The 24,167-nt window shown below is 42.6% G+C and overlaps 1 protein-coding gene across 2 annotated transcripts in view; it reads right to left on the reverse strand.

Annotated features, from left to right (window-relative positions):
* Nucleotides 1-24,167, reverse strand: part of LOC121459113 (myomesin-1) — a 126,783-nt gene that overhangs the window by 35,120 nt on the left and 67,496 nt on the right. The window contains exons 15-22 of one of the 2 annotated variants that reach the window (XM_041668634.1): nucleotides 21,131-21,314; nucleotides 20,652-20,826; nucleotides 18,670-18,791; nucleotides 17,077-17,367; nucleotides 15,139-15,335; nucleotides 11,967-12,093; nucleotides 9,754-9,938; nucleotides 5,790-5,904 (exon numbers count right to left, since the gene is read on the reverse strand). In XM_041668634.1, the coding sequence (XP_041524568.1) occupies nucleotides 5,790-5,904; nucleotides 9,754-9,938; nucleotides 11,967-12,093; nucleotides 15,139-15,335; nucleotides 17,077-17,367; nucleotides 18,670-18,791; nucleotides 20,652-20,826; nucleotides 21,131-21,314 (1,396 nt within the window). The remainder of the gene's footprint in view (nucleotides 1-5,789; nucleotides 5,905-9,753; nucleotides 9,939-11,966; nucleotides 12,094-15,138; nucleotides 15,336-17,076; nucleotides 17,368-18,669; nucleotides 18,792-20,651; nucleotides 20,827-21,130; nucleotides 21,315-24,167) is intronic. The other variant, XM_041668633.1, reaches the window with a different exon arrangement.

Genomic DNA, 24,167 nt, shown 5'->3' on the forward strand with positions numbered 1-24,167 from the left:
AAGACAGATTCAGACAAAAAATGATAAATAGTTTACAGTGTGTTTAAAAATATACGTAGGCTTGGAAGAGAAAAGGAAAAGGATAAAGTCCTTTAAAAAAAAAAAGAAAGAAATGTAGTCAGATATGATGGCACACACCTTTAATCCCAGCACTTAAGAGGCAGAGGCAGAGGCAGGTGTATCTCTGTGAGTTCAAGGCCAACCTCGTCTACAGAGTGAGTTCAAGGGCAGGGCAGCCAAAGATACACAGAGAAACCCTGTCTCAAAAACCTAAATATTAAAAATAAAAATAGAGTAAAACATTAAAGCCATGTAAAGATGAAAAATACACAGAGAATCTGGATACTGTATGTCATTGTGTTGTCTTTGAATTGTTTGACTGCTGAGGAAGGAGAAACATCTGTTAAAACACATTTGCTTATAAACGCTGCTTGATTAATCCAACCTATAAATTTTAAAAATGCCTTGACTTCAACATTTAAGTCAAAGGATATGTTACTTGGAAGAAGTGATTTTGCTTTTGTTTCCACAGGAAATGAGAGGCTGTAGATTCATTCTGAGTTAAGAAAAATCAGGTTTGACCAAGGAAGACCCCCCCCCCAAGAAATTTCTAATAGGAGTGGCTGGCCCAAATGACCCAACATTTCAGAGGACCTCTTTTGCAGATTCCTGGAGTTCTACATCCAGAATAGCTTCAAGACTGCTGGCTGAGATGATCCAGCCTCACAGAATATTCTAGTCAGGACTTGGACATAATCCTAAATTTTCTTTAGGGTCCCATAAGATTATCAGCACCCCTGACCAACAGGAAGCCTAGAAAACTAAGCCCACATTCCCAAAACATGTATTATGGATGTTTATCTTTGTTTAAAGTGTTGGTTACAAGTTGTTATGAATAATAATCAGGAAAAAAAGCTAAGCAAAGGAGATTAGAGTCAGAGTTCTTGTTTTGAAAAAAGGGGAAATGCTGTGGGATACTGCTCTTGTACACTTTAAAAATTTGTCACACATTTTGGTTTAATAAAACACTGATTGGCCAGTACCCAGGCTGGAAGTATAGGTGCAGAAACCAGACTAAGAGAATTCTGGGAAGAGGAAAGGCTCAGTCTGCAGTTGCCTCCCAGGCACAGAGGAGGCAAGATAAGAATGCCTCACTGATAAAAGGTACCAACCCACATGGCTAACACAAACAAGAATTATGGGTTAATTTAAGTTGTAAGAGCTAATTAATAATAAGTCTGAGCTAATAGGCCAACCATTTTATAATTAATGTAGGTCTCTGTGTGTTTCTTTGGGATTGAACAGCTGCGAGACTGGGCAGGACAGAAATCTCTGTTTACAAATCATCTTCGTGCCTACCCTGTGGCCTCCACTGGACTTGCCTTTCCCATCTCATCCTTTGCAACCAGTCATGAATTATAAGATGCCTAGGATAACGGGCACACTCTGATGGTACAAGAGTCACACTGCTCAAAACATGGTGGTTGTATTGTTTAACTATGAAATGTACCCCATAGGCTCATGTGGTGGTGCTCATGGTACTACTTTGGGAAGCCCAGAGCCCTTAGGAGCTGGGGCCCACATGGAGGATATAAGTCACTGAAGATGGTCTCCTGTTCCTTCCTAGGTATCCTGTTATAATGTTGGTTGCTCCATCATGTCCTCCTTGCCACATAAACTAAAATCTCTCAAACCATGAGGAAAGTGAATCTTTCCTTCTTTTAAGTTTACGTCAGATAGTTGTCATGGTGATGAGAAAGCTAACATGGCAGCAATTTTTTTCATCTGACAGATTAACTACTATGCAATATAGCAGGCTCTATGCTAAGCCCTCGGGGTACAGAAGAAAAGATACGACTCCTCTTCCAAAGGAGCCAGAGTCTAACATATATTCAAGCCTGGTTAACTTAATTTTTACTTAATTTCTCTGGAGTAGAGTGAGTGCCAGTGTTTCCAGAGTTCCTGGCAGGACTCTAAGACACAGTCACCACTGAGAACAGCTATGGTGGGAGTCCAAGTGGTACTTAGGTATAAGTGCAGTTGTCTGAGTTAGCCAGACAGTTCTGAGTTAGCCAGAACCCCTGAAGTCTCTACTATGAGGCCCCTAGCCTGCATTGCCTTCTCAGCGCTGTACCAGGTCCCGAGTCAACCAAGTTTTAGACACTAGAACTGCAAGGTGCACCAGGCTGCTAGCTGAACCCCAACTCATTTCCTTTGGGGAAGTCATTCTTCTAACCTGTTCTGCTGCCGGTGTCACGCTCCTACTTGAGGCCCTGCTTGCTGTCTGGTTTCTCCTATCCATCCCCTGATTCTCCTACCTGCTGCTGTTGCTCTGGCAAGAATACCTGCAAGCTTCAGTGCCTACCTATTGACCTCCAGATCACCCTAGGCCAGGTCTCTCGCCTCCTATCTGATCTGGCTCACCTGGCCTCTACCTCCATTGTTAGTGCGATGCCATCAACAGTAGAAAATACTGTTTAAAAGTACAAGACATCAAGAAGAAAATGTCTCTTTGGGCATCACCAAGTTTACTAAATAGTTCTAACCTGTTGTGTGTGTAGTTTCTTTAGCTAACAAGGGTCTTGGGAAAGCACTACAGGCACACTTAGGCTGTTGTCTGGGCTCTTGTTACCAACACAGTTAGACACAGTTAGCTGGGCAACATCTCCTTGGAGCGTCTTTGACTTCAAAGGGAGGCCAGTGATCCTGCTGCCTCCAGTGGGTTAGGTGAACTTTCAGCTGAAACCCAATTACACTTGAAGTATCTTGTTAGGTGTATTTGTGGTGTGCTGTTACTTGATAAGCTTTACTTTCTACCCAAGAATTCAATAATGTATCACAAGTGAAGGTGTTCTTCTCAAATAAAAAAGGTAAAGGATTTCTATGATCTGAAAAGAAACCAGAGTGTTTTCTGAACCAAGTTTGCAAGTTTCACACCCCAAATCTTGAAATGGATAACATTTCTCCCCCTTCTTCTTCCTATTCATTCTAACACAAAGCAGGCTTAGTAAAAGTAAGGCTTTTTTTTTAAAGCCTTAGGCTACATTTAAGTTTTGTTAGCCAGCAACTTACAAAACCGTGAATCCTGATTTCTAGCCTATTTGGCTTTGCAGAATTTTATGAATGTCTGTCCTAGCTCTCATTATACCAAGCTCCAGACTCCACTGTTCCCACATGATCATAAACGTGATGAACATACGGTCCTCCCAGGGCACATACAGGGGCTACCATGCAGTAGCAGCTTGAGAAAGTCCTGTTGCAAGAGTGAACACGCCTGCCGGGCAGTGGTGGCACATGCCTTTAATCCCAGCACTTGGGAGGCAGAGGCAGGAGGATCTCTGTGAGTTTGAGACCAGCCTGGTCTACAAGAGCTAGTTCCAGGACAGGCTCCAAAACCACAGAGAAACCCTGTCTCGAAAAAGAAAAAAAAAAAGAGTGAACACGCCTGCTGACTGTCACAAATCTGAAAGGTCACCGGGAAGCATTTTGACTTCTTTCCTAAACTGTGAGCAGAGAAAGTATTCAAGTCTGCAGCTGCCGACTAGAGTTCTAGTCCAGGAACTGAATGGCCAAAGCTGCAGCTTTCGGTGCCTGTGCCAAATCAGTAATACAAAACTTTCACCCGGGGGGTCAAGAGCCAATTCCCCAGAGATGGCTATGCTAATGCCACCATTGGCAGCCTTCGCTGAAGGCATGGATTGAGAAATTGAGTTTTCTTTAATCAAGCTGGGAACCTATAGCTTAAAGGTGCTTTCCTCTACTAGACAGAGAGTTCCCGCATAGAGTAATATAAATTCTCTCTGGGGCGGATGCTGCATGGGAGCCTTTACAGATACATATCCTGGTGCCTTTGTGTGTCTCTTCCTAGCAGTTTTACGCTTTCTTTGGAACCCTGCAAAGGTTACTCTGAGGTGTGGCATTCCCGGCCTCACTCTGTAAAGATCACTTTTGTCAAAGACCTATGTATGAACTAAGGAGCAGATGAAAACAGTCGTGAAAAAATGGGACGTCTTGGGCAGCCTGTTCCTCTGAGGGTGCACTATTGATAGCCTTCAAGTAACCAGAGTTTCAAGGAGTAGGAGCTTCTCTGTTTATGTTTTCATCACCAGGAAAAGAAAGAGGACATTCTCTACTTGGCCTGTGTTCATTTCACTCCTGAAAACAGGGGCACACTAAAACAAAAGTTCTCCCTCCAGAAAACAGGGGCACACTAAAACAAAAGTCCTCACACCAGAACGAATAAAAACAAAAGGTGCTGCTTTCTTTTACAAAACTTCAGGGAACAGAAATAAAAACTTTAAAACAGAACAAACTGAATAAGAATGGAACTCCTAATCATTTTGTAGTGGTTAGGAACTAACTGAGCAATGAGCACCAGAAACTTTGTTCTCATAATACGGGAGACACTGTCTTCTCTGGCCCATCGTGGCGTCCTTGAACCTGTTAGAGAGGGCTGAGTTAGCTCAGTCAACAGTGCACGCAGGCCCATTATTAGTTTAACCTACGGCAAACTATGGCTGATGGACTAAATCTGGCCGGTTGCTTCTTTGCATATGGCCCACAAGTAATAGTGATTTTCAGATTTTTAAATGATTTTTTAAAAGGTCAGATAGAGTGGCCCACACCTTTAGTCCTAGCATTTGGGAGGCACATATTTAAGGCCAGCTTGGTCTACATACCAAGTTCTAGGCCAGCCTGGGCTACATCATGAGATCTTGCTTCAAAACAAAACAAAAACAAAAACAGAGAAAAAAAACAGCTGAGAAAACATCAAAAGAAGATTAATATTTCAAGGTATGGAAACATGATATAGAATTCAAGTTTTATAGTATGCATAATTTATATTATTTATATAATGTGCAGAATGCATGATATTATATGACACATGTATGTAATGCCCATGAAAAGGCCCTATTGGAGCACAGCTCCTATCTGTCTGTGGTTGTCTCCATGCCCTGGCAGACCAAGGTTGTTAACAAGGACCATACGGCTGTAAAGCTGGAAATACTACCTTTCCTTTAACACAAAGTGTGCTGACCTGTGGTCTAACTTCGGAAATGGAATTCTATACAGTCTCCACCTGTGTAAGGGCATGCCCACTCCCTGCTATTGCAGCTTCCTCTGTGACTGGAAAATACCTTATCAGGGATAAAGGCCAGGTCATAATAGGAACAGTCTCCTGGGGGTGCTTGCTTTGAATTGGTCCAGGAAGAATACCTTGTGGTTAGATGCTAGCTAGCCACGGTAGCTCCTAGCCTACTTCAAACCCAGCTCATCCTACTCTGAGGCTCCTGTAAAGGAATACGTGATTGGCACATGCTAAGAGTATAGGTACCAACTACTTAGATGGTACCCACTGTTCGCTGAGAGTGAGAAATAGGATTAAATTTATAAGAACAATGTTCATTTATGTTTTAGTCCTATAATATACTTTTACTTTTTAATTTTATTTTATGTGAATGAATGTCTGACTGCGTGTATGTCTGTGCACCATGTGTATATCTAGTGCCCAGGGAGGGCAGAAGAGTGTGAGATCCCTGGAACAGGAGTTACAGACCGCTGAGAGCCGCTATGTGTGTACCTAGTGCCCAGGGAGGGCAGAAGAGTGTGAGATCCCTGAAACAGGAGTTACAGACAGCAGAGAGCCGCTATGTGGGTCCTGGACTCGAACTGGGGTCCTCTTTGGTATTTGGATTAAACTCTGGCTCCTGTGCATGACCGTTAAATGTTCCCCTGCTGAGTGACACCCTAAGCTGGGGAGGAATATTAATGGAAATGTAAGGACCCACCTGGACGTGTTTCTGCCACCACCGGGCCAGCAAGATCAGAAGGCTTCCCAACACCCGCCTGGTTGATGGCGCGGACGCGGAACACGTAGCTGACACCCTCTTGGAGGCCTTGCACCTGGAATCAGCAGGTTTGGAGGAATGAGTGTCTGATGTCACAAGAGCAGGTGTGCTCTTCCTCAGTAGGTGTCAATCCCTCATCAAGGAAACAAGGCTTGTGCTCCAGGGCTGCCTCTGCCATCCAGGCGGCTCTGACTTTGGTCTCGCCTCTCCGTGGACCAGCTGTCAGAGGATGAGTTGCTAAAATCCCTCCCAGCCCTGTCATTCTCCTAGTCTCTCCCAAATCAAAAACATGTTCCATGTTCCCGAAATGCATGCTGCTTTGGATGAATTAGCTGCTTTATTCTTTGATCCAAAAGATAAACTACAGAGTGTTCAAAATAGCATTTATGTTACACACCCCGCAGTGATTCCCTTGGCAAAAAGACATTTTGTATTTGCCCACAAGTTCATTACAGAAGCTGGAGGGATGGCTCAGACCACTGGCTGCTCTTCCAGAGGACCCCACTTCAATTCCAAACAGCCACATAGCGGCTCGCAGCTGTCTGTAACTCCTGTTCCAGGGGATCTGACACACTCTTCTGCCCTCTGTGAGCACTAGGCACACACATGATACACAGACATACAAGCAGTCAGAACACTCATTCACACAAAATAAAATAAAAATAAAATTGAAAAATATACTACAGGACTAAATCATAAATGAACATTGTCCCTGTAAATGTAATGCCTATTTCTCATTAAATAGGAGACTAATATAATTGTGAATTTAAAAACTTGTGAATAATCTAAGTGTATTAAAATTCTATACCCTCTTAGAGAACCAGCCCATATGTCCATCAACAGTTGAATTGATGAAGGAAATTTGATATTTATACAATGGAATTTTATTTAGCTGTAGAATGAAATTATAAACCGGGCTGGTGTTGGCTCATGCCTTTAATTCCAGCACTCGGGAGGCAGAGGCAGGTGGATCTCTGTGAGTTCGAGGCCAGCCTGGTCTACAAGAGCTAATTCCAGGACAGGCTCCAAAAGTACAAAGAAACCCTGTCTTGAAAAAAAAAAGAGAGAAATGGGTGGAACTGGAGATCAGGGTGCTAAGTGAAACATGCAAGTCTCAGAAAATGACCTTGTTTCTTCTTATACATGGAACACAAATTTAAATGCTTACATGTAGAGGACATAGAAAGAGAAAGGAAAAGGCCTAACGTGAAGGAGAAACGGGAAAAACAGAGGTTAATGGATCTTAGTAATATAAAAATGGAAGGGAGACTTTACAGGAAGAGGAAAGAGGCCAGCAATAGGGCATGGGGGAGAAAGCAATGGAAGCTGGGAGGAGGCCGGGAAAAAGGATAATGATGTATGTGTTTAACAGTGTTACAGTGAAACCCATTGCTTTACATGCTAACAGAAATAATTAAAAATATTCTACATCCTTGGTTTTTAAAATGATTTATTACTGTTGTCTATAAGCAGTGGACAGGGATACTGGCCACGCCACAGCACACATGCAGAAGTCAGAGGACGATCTTTGAGAGTCGGCTCTCTCCTTCCACACGGTGTCTGAGGACTGAACTCGGCTAGCCAGGCCTGGCAGCGAGTGCCTTTCCTTGCTGGGCTCGGCAAGTATCAGCCTTACGCCCAAGGGTTTTTTGTTTGTTAGTTCCTAAGTTTTTATGTGTATGAGTATTCTGCCTGCTGGTATGTTTGTGCACGCCATGCTTGTCTGTGAAGGCCAGAAGATGAGGGCATCAGGGCCCCGGGATCTGAAGTTACACATGGTTATGAGTGGCCATGTGAATGCCCAGAGCTGAACCTGGGTGCTCTGCATGGCAGAAAGGTCCTCCAGCCCTCAGGTTTAAATGCTCAGGATGGCTGCTGAGAACATGTTTCATAAATCTGTGAATTGTTTGCGCTCTGTGTTGTTACTGTTCCTACGATTAACAATGCTGTTGACGTTATCAAAATTCTTTTTTATTTTTAAAACATATAATTTAAAAGAGTTGTTTTATATCATTTTGAGTGAGGTAACCCAGACCCAGAAAGACAATTATCACATGTACTCAACCATAAGTGGTTTTAAACATAAAGCAAACAAAACCGGCCTACAAACCACAATCCCAGAGAACCTAGACAACAATGAGGGCCCTAAGAGAGACATACATGGATCTAATCTACATGGGAAGTAGAAAAAGACAAGCTCTCCTGAGTAAATTGGGAGCATGGGGACCTTGGGAGAGGGTTGAAGCGGGAGGGGAAAGATAGGAAGGGGAGCAGAGAAAAATGTAGAGTTCAGTGAAAATCAATAAAATTTTAAAAAAGAGTTGTTTTAGGAAGGAATTTAGGTGTAATTTCTCCCATAATGCTGTGGTAAGGCCAACATTCAAAATTTGATTTAAACCAAACAGTGCTGGGGAACATGTAGTCAAACAACAAAGCTTTTTGACTCGGAATGTGCTATGCTCTGACTGTTAGATTTTAAATCTAACTGCTGGGTTGGGTTCTGATGGCAGCAGAATGTGATCACACAGTGATAGCTCTCACTGGAACTAAGGAATTTTGCTTTCTGGTTTTGTTTATGAAACAAGGTCTCGTGTAGACCAGGCTGGCCTGGAACTTAGTAGAGGCTGACCTTGAGCTCCTGGTTTTCTTGCTAGGATTACAGGCTTGCCACCACACCTAGCTGAGATACTGAATTTTCAAAAATAATTTCAAAACTGAAGTAAGTTCAGTCTGTAAATGAACTTAAACTAGGGCACTGGCAGAGTGCACAGAATGCAATGTATTCCAAATTCTACATTGAGAACAGAACAGGAACAGAGCGGTCACCAGGTGCCTGTCCCGAGTACACCTGCTGCATGGGTAGTGAGTGGCTGTGAGCTGGGCTTCTGGAACACAAGGGAGAGACCGACATTCCAGAGTCAACCAGCGATGAGACAGTACACCTGCGCTCTTCCGTCACTCTGGCACAAGAACAAGAGCATGACTAACTCATAATCTGTGCACGCACACTCTCAGATCTCTTTTCTTTCCTATCATCTTACCAGGAATTATATTGTCTCCTTCCGTCCACTCCGGTCTCCCTCCTCTAATTATCAATACAGTTATGAACTGCTTCGTAGGAATGCAGTATGGAAATTCTGAGTGGCTGTGGTAAAGTCCCACTAATTAAGCTATAAACTATGGAATCATAATCGTTGCCCACTATGGATTTAGGGTCTTTGGGCACTCATCTGTGCCTAGCCCAGGGGAAAACACTCCTTCGCAGCTCCCAGCCTGCACACGTGCGAGAGCCTGTTGCTTCCGGGCAGCATCTGTGTTGGGCAGGCACAGGTTCAGTGAGCACATTCAGGGAAACTGGAGGCAGTGCCATGGTAAGGCTGAGACGAAGGTCAAGAGTTGAGTGAACCCATTCCAAGGAGCTCCGAGTGCTCCTGCGAGCACAGGCACGCCCGGGTAAGCAGGGTGAGGCAGGGCATGACTCCAGCCAACCTGTGGTTACAGCAGTACCAGTGTGAACTCTGAAAAAGGGCACCCTCCAGGGAAAGGACACTGTCAGAAACGATTAGAGGAGGAATGAGGGTCACCTTTGGGGATCAGCAATGAGCAGTAACGTTTTAAGATTGGGCAGAACAAAAACTGTGAGGGGGTATGTCGGAGCAAAGAGGGAAAGGAGAGGGAGGAGGAGCTGGTGGCTGCCTTCCAAAGCCAGATTAGGGAATTCAGGTGAAATGTCACCAAACAATTTCAAGCATCAAAAAATTCCCCAGCCTTAATGCTGCCAAGTGGATGGAATCTCACTAGGAGCCTGATATATGAACTTGACTCTGACTGTGTTAGCTTAGTGTTAGTAGCTTTCCTCTTTAGAGGGAAAAGGCATGCTGCAGATCACAGGGCATCCTCTCACCCTCAGATACTTGTTCCCAATGGCTGCCTCATTGAGACCTCGCCATTGGTCATCTTTGGCACTGGCTTCCTTCAGGTCCACAAAGTAACCAGTGACGGGAGTCCGCCCTGAGTAGACTGGAGGCTCCCACTGGAGAACCAGGGAGCTCTTCCTGACTTCGCTGAGCTTCAGGCTGTGTGGTGGTCCTGAGGTAGGGAGAGAGAGCAGCAGAAGTCAGTGTGCCTGAGGAGACTCACTATGCGTACATTCACACCCACATCTATGGTCTCTCAGCTGACTCTCCTGCTGGTGTTCTCTACAGCAATCTCTCCGTCTCCTGAAAGAGGCATGTTGGGACCACTGCAAGTTTCCACAGCAACTACTTATGGCACAGGTGGTCAAGGGCATGCCCAGATGCCCTTTGGAGCTGGATCAAGCATCCCTTGGGCTGTTCTTGGGTGGACAAGTCATCGCTGATTTCAATCACTCTTAGGGCAGTTAGCCGACAGTCCGCAGAAGGCAAGGGAATTGATAGCACTCTGAAGGAAAGACACTATGATGTGTGCTGTGTGTACACAGCTGCATCTCTAGAGAGTCTGAGCTATGACGTCACCACCTGTGTCTGTGTGTCTGCTCTTCAAATAACAACTTCTGTCTAGACAGCCAATCAAAACCACCTGAAGTGACTCACAGTGACCTGACGTCAACTGTGATAAGGTATCAAACCACGTGGCAGAATATAGATAAAAATATGGGTCTTTGATTATAAAAATAATCAAATTTGTAGTCATATTAGGTATATTTTCAAGGTTAAACATATACTTAGATAAATAGTCTTCAAACACTTCAAAGACATACAGAACACCCCGAGACTTTTCATGACTGTGAGGTAGTATAACTGTAATTCTTACCTCACGACTGTTTTGCTGTGTATAATTTTACTATGTTAAAGCTAAAACATTCCTTTTTTAATTATACAAAAGGGAGAGATGCTGTAAAATAAGCCTTTTGTACACTGTGAAAATATGTTGCACTCGTTGGTTTAATAAGAAGGCCAGACTAAGAAAACTCTGGGAAGGAGGGCAGAGTCACCAGCCAGACTCTGAGGGAGCAGGACATGTAGAAAACAAAGTAACAAGCCATGAGCCACACAGCAGAACATAAATCAATAGAAATGGGTTAAGTTGTAAGGACTAGCTAGTAACAAGACTAAGCTATCGACCAAGTATTTATAATTAGTAATATCTCAGTTATTTGGGAGCTGGGTTCTTCTGTAGACAGGGTTCAGACAGAGGAAGGAGTGGCAGAGTAAGTGGAGTAGGCAAGGTGGCTGTCCACACAGGGTGTCTTCATGTGGTCTGGAGTGTTTATAAAATTTATGATTATATCATGCCTATGATTAGATATGTTGATGATTAAAGCCAGGAGTCCTATGTCATTCAGAATATTTAGATTTTGGAAATCAATGCCAAAATCAGAAGCAAAATTGAAGTATGTGTTTGGTTTTATGGCACTATATGAGATGTAAACATGAGTAAGTTTTTCTGCTTACTTCTTTTTTTCTTCCTCATGTACACAACCACCTCCACCTCTACAGCAGACCAGATTCTCAGACTGCTGAGGGAAGAGGATGGTGTGTGAACATAGAGATGCTAGAGCTTAGGAGAGAGGCAAGCAGAGAGGGGCAGGCACACATCCTAGGTAGGCATGATAAGCCGATGTAGAACTTAATGTAGAACTACGACAAGGGAGGAGGACAGACAACAGGGAGAAGCCACCATCTTGGTTGGGTCTCCAGAAGGAGAGCTGGGTGTTGATAGATGAGCGCTTCAAAGCAACACAGCTGTGAAGGATGCAGGAAGTGGTTCTAATAATAAATAATAATAAATCTGCTGTGGGATATGAACTGATTCTCTCAAGAGGCCTTTAAGAGACAAAGGAAAAGTTTGGGAGTCCTTCCAATGTTCACTTGGCACTCACATTGTGCTTCTGCCAGTCCTCCAAACAGAGGCTGAGCAACAGCAGCTATGGGCTTTAGTTGAAAGAGTAGCAGGAGGAGTTGATTTTCAAGTTTACATTGCTAGCTATCATTTACCTATTATTTAATCCGATCATAAAATATTTTAGGTAAGTATAGCAAGCATGTTCTCGTCTCTTAAATGTCAGCTAGGTAGTACTTTAGTTAACTCCAGACTGTAGATTTTGCTGCAGGAAAGACACGGTTTGCACTTTACCTGGGACAGCGATGGTCCATTCTTCACACCTGAAGCACTCACTCACTGCAGAGGGGGCCCCCAGCCCTGCGATGTTCATGGCTGACACTTGGAACTGGTACACTGTGTTTTCCTTCAAGTTGTCAATCTATAACATTGATAACATCACAAGCAGTTGTTCAGCATACCCTATGGTGATCTAGTTTTATTCCATGTGCTTAACATTTAACCTATTTGCTCTACATGTTGGATATATCCTAGGGTGACCCCAGTAAGCCACACCCTTTTATAATTACATTCCTGCTTGTAGCCTAAAGAACACTCTCCTGTATCCGGTTCCAGGGAATCTGATGCCCTCTCTTGGCCTCTAAGCGTACCGGCACACACATAGTGCCTATCCAGACAAGCAGATATACACGCATACACACAAATAAAAATAAAATTTAAAAAACAGTAATTGTACCAGGAGTGGTGTTGGACAATTTTAATCTCTCGGCACCTGGGAGGCAGACATAGGTGGATCTCTATGAGTTTGAGGCCTTCCTGGGCAAGACAGCTAGTTCCAGGACTGCCAGGGCCCTGTCTCAAAAGACAACAACAACAAAACAACAAGACAAAGCAGAAACAAACCAAAGGCCCAGGTAATTAATAATATTAAAAATCACAAGTCAATAAAATATAGTAGCATACAAACCAGGAAGAGGGTAAATGACATACTTTGAGGTTTTATGTTTCTGAGATGAGGGTAAAACAAAGAGAACAACAATGAGTTCTAAATTTGTTCAGCTACCCATAAGAAATCAACAGGATCTATGATAGACTTGGACAGACAGACCCCAAATCACAGGATCTATGATAGACTTGGACAGACAGACCCCAAATCACAGGACCTATGATAGACTTGCAAATATAGATCTGAAATCATAGGACCTATGATATAATTAGAATGATAGACCCCAAATCACAGGATCTACCTTTCAAGGCAGAGTAGGAGGAGATGCAACGATGTTTAAACTATGCCCAGAGCCAGTACAAGACCTCAGTGCATAAACACACTGCCAAGCCTTACACCATGAGTTCAATCCCCAGCACCACAAGATGTGAGTGTTCTCTGACCTCTAGATAGGTGAGTACACACAAAATTAACAAATCTATACAAACGTTTTAAATATCCAAAAGTAGTCAATAAAGAACAGAAAAATGTACATGACAGAAAGACCCAGTAGAAAGTACAAAATTAGGTGATTAGGTTAAAATAAGGTTAATATTCCTACACGACATAAAATATAAACTGTCAGACAAATGGAACTATATTTGGTTTTATTTTTTTTGTTTGTTTTTTGTGGGTTTTTTTGCTTCTTTTTGAGACAGGGTTTCTCTGTAGTTTTGGAGCCTGTCCTAGAACTAATTCTTATAGACCAGGCTAGCCTCAAACTCACAGAGATCTGTCTGCCTTTGCCTCCCAAGTGTTGGGATTTAAGGTGTGCACCACCACTGCCCCAGCTTGAACTATGCTTTTTTTCTGTTGTTATTCTTTTACAGAGTCTCATTAGTGCTCAGGCTGGTCTTAAATTCTTACCTTACTTGCAGAGTGCTAGGATTGTCAGTCTATGCCACGTGACTTAATGTTGGGCTATTTCTAAGGGATGCATAAAAAGTATTACAGAAAGATTGAAAATTAAACAATTAAGAGTTACATGCCATGTAAACACCAGCCATTGTTGTGAATCATCATCTAAGTATCTGCATTTTCAGATGATCTTAGAACCCCTGTAAAAGGTTAGTTTGACCTCAAAGGGGCTGTGACCCACAGGTTGAGAACAACCAGTCCAGAACATCTTCAAGTGCAGAAACTCTGTGATCCTGGCACAAAGGAGGCCTTTCCTCAAAAGGGCACAAGATCACTGACCATGTTTACTGCACTAAAGGTTGCTGCAGTTCAGTAAGAAAGCCATGAGAAAAATGGGCAAAACTACGAGCAGGCATGCTATGAAAGAGGAAATAAAAATGAAGCCTATATACAGGAAAAGACATTTCAACACATTTGACACTCTGATGATCAAAACTGAGGATGTCTGAACAGCAAAATGTGGGCAAGGATGCAGAGCGGGAACTACACACTTTAGGAAGCAGTACAGAGAAAAAGTGGAAGAAAAAGAGAGCCACGGACTCAACAACTCTACTTTGGTAATGGCCTAGAGAAATCATTGCATATATGTACTATCAGGTATGTTCATTGCTATATTGTGTGATGTAGTAAAAAAATAAATAAATGACCTACATGGCAATCAATAAGGAATGGAAGGCATATTATGGTAAAATCACATGGTGGAATACCATATGTAATTTTTAAAAAGCTGTACATAGAAACAGGGAGAATTCAAGGATACAGCTTTGCAGCTGGGCAGGGTGATGCATGCCTATAGTACTAGTACTTTGGAGGGTGAGGAGTAGGATTGCAAGTCTGAGGTTAGCCTGGGCCACATGAAGAAAACTCGTGACAGAAAACAAATAGAATATTTTATGTCAGCATCCTGGTCTGTGTGTGACATTTCATAAATTTCAAATATTAGCTAGAGTGTGGCACTGACTTCCAGGTGGACTATTTCCTGGCCTGCTCTGGCCTTGTTCTGGACTTTGACTGTGTGGGTGTCTGTGAGTGCTGGGGAGCTGGTAACTGGGCCCAGCAGGTGATGCTCTACCAAAGCTGTGCCGACAGAGAGAGCCACTGGGATCTGTGGCAGGTAGTGTAGTAGAGGGCTCCCCAACAGGAGAATATCGGTTCCCCTTTCTGGCCATCACAGCCACATTACAGGAGGAGGGTCAAGTAAGCTGGCCATGTCATCATGAGCTTAACTGTGAAAATTGAAAAAAAAAAAATCCAGAGTTAGAGGATCTAGCAATGTCTGAAGCTAGTGAAATGATCACTGCTGATTTATAAGTTTTGAAAGAAAATACCAGTTTTCATAATAAATGCACATTTTGAAGTAAATATTCTAAAAAAAAATCATGCTTACCCTGCTTAGCTAGCCATACTAATCTTATCTACCAAGGGATATTTTTCACAAACTCACACCAGTGTTGACAATGAACGGTGGCACAATGACACACACCCTTTAACAGGTCCTGGGTGTGTACACGCAAGCACCGTCTCATTCGCAGGATGCAGCCCACCACAGAGACACAGGCTTACCTTGTATGCTGCATCACTGACGGCCTTGATGTTGGCTTCTCTCCACTTTCCTGGCACCCCACCGATTACCTCACGGTAGTTCACATAGTAGCCCGTAATCTCTGCCCCTCCAGTTGTATCTGGTTGCTTCCATCCAAGAACCATTGAGTCCCGGAAACTTTCAAGACAAGTGATGTCATAGGGTGGAGATGGTGCCGCTGTTGTGATAGAAACAGCTCGTAAGAGGAAAATGCACTTACAATTCTGGATACATTCACCATACCTACCTGGTGTGCCATGCATGAGGGCACTGGTTGTAGTATACAATGAAAATGTGAGATTGAACTGAAACTTGGCACCTGACTTGGTGTATGAGAAAAAAACATAGACATTGAGAAAGTGTACTGAAATCACTGAATTGAGTTTTAAAAAACATGTCTGGCAAAATGCTATGTCCTCAAAAAATGGTCTTTTTCCCACAGGAAGAAATATTTTCCTCAAGATGGTTTTGTTTTTATTTGATCTCTGATGACAACAGAATGTGTACGTATCTTGGTTTCTGTCTCTGTTTGCTTATTTGGCATCTCCATACAGTTCCGATGGTTTCATATTCATGTGCACTTACCCCGAGGCTTTGTGTACACTCCAGTCAGGAAAATATCCTACATCTCAGTTAAATGCACTTTTAAAAACATTCTCTAGCACAAGGCACAATCTGTCCTGTGGCTTCTTCTTGGCAGATACATGTTTATCACAATGTTTTAAAATCACTCCTGTGATTTTAGATTCCTGGTGCGAAAATGTTTCACATAGCACAAGATACTATGTAGCGATCATTGCATTGTTAGTGCCTAGCTAGAAAACTATCTGAAGGATATTTCAAAACTCCTTGTACATTTACATGGCTTTGCTGGTTCCCTTTACATTTGACCACTGAAATGATACTTTTCAATGAAGACAGAAAGATACAGTGATAGCAAGAAATCTATCTAGATATGCAGTACATCAAGGAAATTTCCAAAGATTTGTTTGGATTATAAGAGTTACATAAATGATCACATTCCTATTCAAAACAACTTTTAGAATAAAGAAAACCTTGAGAATAAAGTTGTCTGTTTATCTGTCTGTCTGTCTGTCTGTCTGTCTATTCCTTTTCTCTCTCAGATCACTTATAAGGAAAGACCCTAAAGTGACTATTACATTTCTTCTTAGTTAATGGGATAAATAAGGGTTCAAAGCAAAAAAGTAGAGGAGTTATGAAAGCTGGGGTGGGTTAGAGATGGGGAATAGATAAGAGGCACCTAAATTATATCCACACTTTATGTGACACATTGTCTCCTAGAACACACAAGTAACCCATAGCACCAGCCACTCACATTTAGCTTTCTACTAAGCCATCTTCCAGGAGCCCCTTCTGGGAAGAAGTATCATGCCTCACGGAACATATTTCTCAATGGCTATAATACCATTCCGAACGTTTTGGATCTGCTAAGAACTAGTGATCTGAATGAAGTACGAATGATCACTTAAAAGCCTGAGTTGAACAATGGACGTTAATAACTCTGTCACTTCATTACGAAATGTTTTCCTCTACATCTTCTGAGCATGAGCACGTCAGAGCTCATGTCAAGATCAATGAGCTTCATACAGCTGGGTTAATCATCAAGTCCTTCCTACCCTCATGTCTAGGACCTAGCGTATCTCCCTGACAAATGCCCCCTCATTCAAAAAGGCCTGTAAACATTTTGCCATGGCTAAGATGAAGAGATAGTGCATAAAAGCCAATCCCACATTTGATTGTGACTTTGACAGTGTATTAGATGAAAGCATGCTGAATAGGAACATAAATTCAGAACCAACAAATGAGGACCGAACACGGATGAAGCATATGATCTGGACAATGAGAGAGGTGAGGACACTGATGGAGACAGATGAAGAGCTGGACTTGGCAGTTCTCACCTACTGGGTCCTTCTTCTTTTGCGGGGGCTCATGTTTACTTTGCTCCTTGGGAGCTGCCGTCTGTGATGGCGGGCTGAGCTCCTCCTGAACTGATTCACTTACTGTACTCACTTCCGCCTGGCCCCGGCGGGAAGGGCTACTGGGTGCTGAAGGTTTGTTAGGTTTGCTACTGAGCAAAGCATCTTTTTGAGAGGTTGCTGGGGAGGCTCCATTCACGCCCCCCCTGAAGTCTGTTAGTCCAGCAGGTGCATCCCTCAGTTGAAGCCACACATCTGGAGACACTCCTCCCCCTACAGTCACCAGACAACAACAGAAACGACGACGTGAGCCAGACCCCGTACGTGTTACTCTTGGATCACAGAACAAACAGAAGCATCAGGACTACAAGCAGAGCGGAAAACAATCTTGGTTTAGCAGAATTTACACCAGGGAACATTTCAACGTCTCCATATTTTGAAAAAAAAAAAAAAGAAACAAGAACAAAACCAAACCACAGACAAAACAGGAACCATTTCTTCTTGCAGAACCAACCCAAAGGGTTTAGTTTATACAGGGAAAAGCAAGTCTTGAGAAATGTATGCTCTAATAGTTAACATAATAGAGAAAGGACCACAAAGCTCACAAGACACAATATTAAAGATCCTAGCTGTATAGCAGAATCATGACTGTTAGTGCAACAGTAACGAACTGTACCTCCCAACTCCCAAAAGAACATGTCTGCTACTGTCTACTTAAAATAATGTCAAAGAAGAAAACTAATGTTAAATATAGTTGTGGTGCTTGTTGCCCTATTGCTCTGAATTTTGAGACAGGGTCTTGGTATGTAACCCAGGCTGACCTTGAATTCTTAGTCTTCCTGCTTCGGCTTCCCCAGTTGCTATGGTTATAGATATGCATCACTGCACTTGCCTCATCTTTTCATAGTGGTACTAGGGCTTTACACACCATAACTGTGCGCTCTAGTACTGAGTTACATAGTCAGTCAAATATTTCTATTAACATGTTAGCATATTACAGATTTTCTTTTCTTTTTTTTTTTTCTGGATTAGCTGGGTCTCTTCCCCACTCTAGTTAAGATTGGGAGGTATAACACATAGATACATATAATTGCCTTATTAATTATGTTACTCTGTTATTTTGCAAACAGATGAGACATGATTAAGCAACCACATGTGTCTTGCATGAGTTTTAGAGGCTTTATAAAAAGCATGGTAACGTCCTGTTATGAAAAAGAAGCCGAGCTCTGCTGCGGACGAAATGGCTTTTAAGTACAAGATGGCAGAGTTATGGTGATGTACCCCTTCATGGAAGCGGGATGGCCTGCCAGGTCCCGGGATGGAATGAAGTTAGAATGAAGTTTCCTACGGTGGGGGATGTCTGAGGAAACACTGCAGACGCACAGACACTGGTAAGTGATGAAATCTGTAACACACCAGCTATGGAAGGGTCGCTGTCAACTGGAGCCAAGAGAAAGTGACTGTTTAACTGCGGGATCATGCAGTGGAATTAGGAACTTCAAACCATTTATAGACATGATGGAGAATTGGAAAACCCATTCTTCCCTTCGGCCAAATTACGAAGAAGGAGCTTACCGATAGCAGCTTTGACTTCGATAGCTTCCGAATCCTGGGAATATTCACTAAGTCCAGCTGCGTTCACTGCTCTGACCCGGAAGATGTAGCTCTGACCTGTGGCCAATCCATGGCAAGTAAATCTAAAGAGGAGAGAGCTTTCAGAGCCTTTCCGAGGAGGGTGAGGCAAAATGACCAGCAGCTTAACTGAATGGCCCGGCTTTATGAAAGATTCATTTTCAAAAATGAAACCTTCAGGTAACACATGCACCTTAGATAAGAAGGCAGTTTGAGCAATTTTTAAAATTCGCTCTGTCAAAAAAAAAATTAGGAGTCTTGACTTACCTTGAATGTTCATCAGAAAATGTTCAACAGGGAACAATAATACTACCTACCACATACTGATTCTGCATAAAGGTGAGCTATCTAGTCTTTAAAATACAGTAGTAGGTCTGAACAAAAGAAGCACATAGTGAATAATAGGTGTGTTGACGATATCATGAGTAGTTATTTCAGGTATATACTTAAAATGTAAGGTATACTGATAAATCCTGTCACAGACACCTAACCACTACCTTCTTTACACCAGGGAAGGCATCGTCACATGAGAAATTACACTGGAATCTGAAATAAAGTGAAAAATAGTTCCCAGAATTACCTCTTGGATATCAAGATCCAACAATACAATACGAATCCATGGTTTCTCCCATTTAAAACCACCATCCTCCTTAACGGCTGTGACAGCTGTACGTAGCATTTCATGAATCAGCGTAACATTAAGTCGGCCTTGAAGATTGTAACCCAGGAAATAACGTGTCTGCTAAGACTCTATCCACTCACTGGTTGAGCAGTTGATAAAGCGAGCCGTACTTTTCAGTCTAGCGTCTACTTGGTTGGGTGAATATTATTGAACACCTTAGAGGTGAAGGTATCAGAATAGTTATCACGGGTATGAAGATGACTAACAACGGTGTCTGCCCTTCATTGGCTCCTGACTGCCCCAAGATAAAGATGGAATACACGGCTATATGAGTGAAAAAAAATGAATGCCGTGTGGAGCATGCTGCTGTCTTCCTTTATCTGCTGGTCTCCAGCCTCTAGGGTCCAGTTCCACTGGGAACCAGATCCTCTGGGAGTGTGCAGCCTTTGGAAAGGGCTAAGACGGAAGCTGCCAACAAGCCTATCAGACTCTTCCTAGGGACCACGTCTCAAGTTGGCCCTAAATAAAGCAGGCTCAACTGGCTGAGAAAATAATTAAAAGCAAGACAAACTACTCTCCCCACACTGAAAACAGAGAAAAGGAAAACTATCAGGATGCCCTTGTTTTGATGGCGCTTTCCCTCTGCCTGGTCCTGGGCTTGATTACGGTGATGTGCAGAACTTGGGAAGTGCTAGTATTCCATTTTCTGTTCTTTTAAAAATACCATGTTCGGTACAGCCTGTTAGGTCTCACATGCAAAAGTTCAGAGAGGAACAATGGGAAAAGATAATTCAAACAGAAAGAATCAGAAAAGAACATAAAATGAACTTCTGAACTTCTGTGTTTCTTTATTTAACACTACAAGTCTTTGTTTCCAAATGTATTACATTAGACATGCTCAGCTTTAAATTCATTTGGCTATTTAAAGTAAATGTGTATATGTGTTCTTAAAAAGATTTTTTTTAACTATATCTATACGCGTGGGTGATGGGAGAGAATGTGCCTGCGTACGGAGGTGAGGCCAGGAGAAACTATCAGACCCCTGGAATTGGAGTTATCAGTGACTGTGAGCCATCCAACATGGGTGCTAGGAACTGAACTTGGGTCCTCTGCAAGAGCAGTATACACTTCTGACTGCTTGGTCATCTCTCTAAGCCCATGTGTGTTATTCCTCCACTGGCTGTATGTACTGCATGTGGCTTATAGTAATTCTGGAGCACGTACACACACACACACACACACACACACACACACGCACGCACGCACGCACGCACGCACGCACACACGCACGCACGCACATTACCGTGAGCCCTTCACAGGGTTGTTGTTGCAGGGCTCCCATTTGCCAGAGCCAACCACACTAGACTCGATGTAGTAACCAACTAGTTCTTTGGCATCCTTGGACTCCTCCCAAGAGACCACCACTGAGGTATCTGTATTTCGACTTGGGATGATTTTTCCAGGGGGCTTGGGGATATCTATGTAAAAGAGAAAATGGTGATCAGATTCAAGGTAGTTTAGCATACTTCTTTCCCATTGCATATGGGCAAGCACACACGCACAAATGTTTACACATCATGTTAAACATACATTTGCTCTGTTTTATAATGCATTCTGCTCAAAATGTTATTTAGGAAGCGTAACCTATGGACACTGAAGACTATATTACCTGTCACATTCATGAAGTTTACTTTGCATAAGCAAAACAACACTATTTTATTCTTGGTTTGGAATTTTCTCTCGCCACAGTGTCCCAGTCGCTCAGTCTGATCCCACACTTACCAAGTTTGTCCCCTACGATGGTCACTTCTGTTGCCTCTGAGGGTTCACCGACTCCTGCTGAGTTTGAACAGCGGACGCGGAAGCGGTAAGATTTCCCCTCCACCAAGTCGAACAGAGCAAAGCGAGGCGACTTCACTGGGAGTTCTGTGTTGACACGCTGCCAGTTTTCTGTCCCCACGTCACACTGCAGCAGGAACAGGGACATCACAGAGGGACTCACACACACTTACCTGCCAACAACCACCCGTGTTTCGAGAGCTGGGCTGGAGAGGAGGTGTGGAAAAGGACAGCTGAATGCCATAGGCTTCTACATCAGCTGTGGCTTTGAGCCCTTTAATAAACTGTTTTAACACTTCGCTTCACTTGTACATAAACAAATTTGTCAGTCTACTTAAAGAAGTCTTTATTTCAAGGCTAGTTATTTTTCTAGGTCTTAGGGTAGGTCATCATTTCAATGAACTGTTTTCAATACTTAAATTTGTGCGATTTTGCTATGAATGTTATTTTAGTTGAGGTTATAACTCAGGGCATCCTTCGGGTGCACATCTGGCTGCCGCCTCCTCAGAAAGGCCTAGATACATCCCTCCCTTCACCAGTTCAGAAGAGTCCGGTCCTTCTCTCACCACCGTCTAGCCCTTGCCCAGCTAAATATTCTCCAACTATACTGTGTGTCTCTATTCACACGGTTGTTCATTTGCTTTCTCCTCTACCAGAAGTCTATTCCATGAGCTCAAGGGACCTCCTTGCTCACTGTCCTGCCTCAGCCCAGAAGGACACTCAAAGTTTCTTCTCTGATTATGGAGATGAAAAGATGCTCCTTTGTGAAAGTGTGTCCAAATTTTAGAATAAACCATAAAATATATTTTAAAAAAATTTAAATATATTGGAAGGTATGGGGCTACATGTATGTCATCTCAGCCCTCAGAAGGCTGAAGCAGGAGAATAGCCGTGAGTGTAAAACTACTCTGAGCCGCACAGGGACTTCTGCTGAGATGCTGAGTTAGACTCTGTCAAAAAAAAAAAGTGAATAAATAAATCTTATCCTTAAAATGACCCCCAGTGACTTGGATGAAGAGGTGAATCCCGATTTGGCGGGAGTTAGTCAGCACAGTCGTAAGACAAGTCAAAGGCTTTCTCTAACCCTACCATCCAGCTCTGCTCGATATCAGCCAAAGCATGAATTTTGTTGCTCTTGCCTGAGTGTGCTACAGATTAAAAAATCATTTTCAAAATAATCTTCAGAAATCCATATTTTATGACAGGCACAGAGGCTGTCAAAGATGACACAGAAGTTTGTACTATACTATTCAATGTGACCACCACTGACTTACTGACTTGACATGGGATGGATTCAGTAGCATGGCAGAAGGGACCCAAGGGTCTGATTCCAGTTAGTAATGAGCTGGGTGGCCTTGGAACGTGAAATGGGTGCTCTTGACTTCATTGTTATCATCTGTTATAAGGCAGATTTATCCAAGGTGAAACTCTAGTGTTCCTGCAAAATATTTCATGATAATGTGTCATTTGTACGTGTGATCTGCCCCTAGGAGTGATGAAATTGTCCCACATCTTTATATTCTCGACATACCTCCTCAGGGGAATGCATAAGTAATCATTAATCATTTTTACTTTCATAATAAAAACAATAGCTACTTTCTCTGTGCTATGGATGTTGTAAGCCATCATAACTTTAACCCTCTCGGCTGCACCCCCACCGTTCTTGCGAGGAGCAGATTTCAGCTTTGGAAGGAGTTCAAATAATGCAGGTAGAGTGCCTCTTATTTCAAACGCGTGGAACCACAAGTGTGTGTGCGCGCGTGTGTGAGAAAAATCTACATATACTTTACTATTTAAGTATCCCCAATCCAAAATCCAAAACATTTTGAGTGCCTTGTTGGATATTGAATTTGGATTTTTAAATTACAAATGTTTACCCTATAGCTGGATTTATGGCCCTATGCCAAGATTATCCATGTTCAAATCTTACTTCTGCCTTGTACCTACTGTGCAATCTGGAGAGAAGTGTAAATCACATCAATTATTCAGTTTCCTTATCTATAAAAGAGGTATAATGAAAACAAAAGTATGACCCTAACAGGGTTTCTTTTAAGAATTAGATAGGTTAACTAAACGCGCAGTCCAGTGATGGCCTCTGGCAAACATCTCTTATTTTCATTTCCATAGATAGAAGCAGCACTAGAAAGTAACATTGCCTTGTGCCTGACATAACTAGATTTTTGAAAGGGAAATGAGAGAAAGTATCCAAGATGTGAAATATCTGAGGGAAAAGTTGGGGGCTGAAAAGAACACATTAGAATAGGGGAGTTTAAAAGGAAGACCCTGATTCACCCAGTTCTTTCACTATTGAGACCCTCAGTTTCAACCATCTTAGGAATCACAGGCATGACTTCAATGTTTGACTATAAGCCTGTATCGCAACAGACCAGTTCACAGTTTATGCACAAATCCCAGGTGAAAGTTCCAGCAAACGCAAGCACAGGAGATAATACTGTGCTGTATAAACATTCTAGGTGGGTGAAAAACATGCCAGTAGGTGAACCTCTACAAAGACTAACACCTCATAAATGGTTCGTCAGAAATAATTAGACTCACAGTAGAATTGCTGGATATTTATAGAATTCTGTAATTGCATCCTAGGCCTCTTAACATGGTCTGCATCCTTATTTCTCCAGCATCCTGGATGCTGTAAGAGTAGAAAACACCCTGTGCGGCTTCTCCATAAAATGTCATACTCTTACATATTATCTTCTCTTCCATTCAACTGTGATATGGGATGTTCTGTGTATGTGTTGCTTTTACTGGTTGATGAATAAAGCTGTTTCAGCCAATGGCTTAGCATAGGAAATCCAAGCAGGAAATCCGAGAAGAGATAGATATATAGAGAGAGTAGGCTAAGCCAAACAGACAGCAGTCAGATGCCAAGGAAACAAGACATGAAGAAAATGAGGCAATGCCGTGGCCACGTGGCAGTACACAGACTAATAGAAATTGGTAAACTTAGGATGTAAGAGTTAGC

Source organism: Microtus oregoni, unplaced genomic scaffold (assembly GCF_018167655.1).
Source record: "Microtus oregoni isolate MIOR12 unplaced genomic scaffold, Mior012 000018F_ref0000195, whole genome shotgun sequence".
NCBI classification, from domain to species: domain Eukaryota; kingdom Metazoa; phylum Chordata; class Mammalia; order Rodentia; family Cricetidae; genus Microtus; species Microtus oregoni.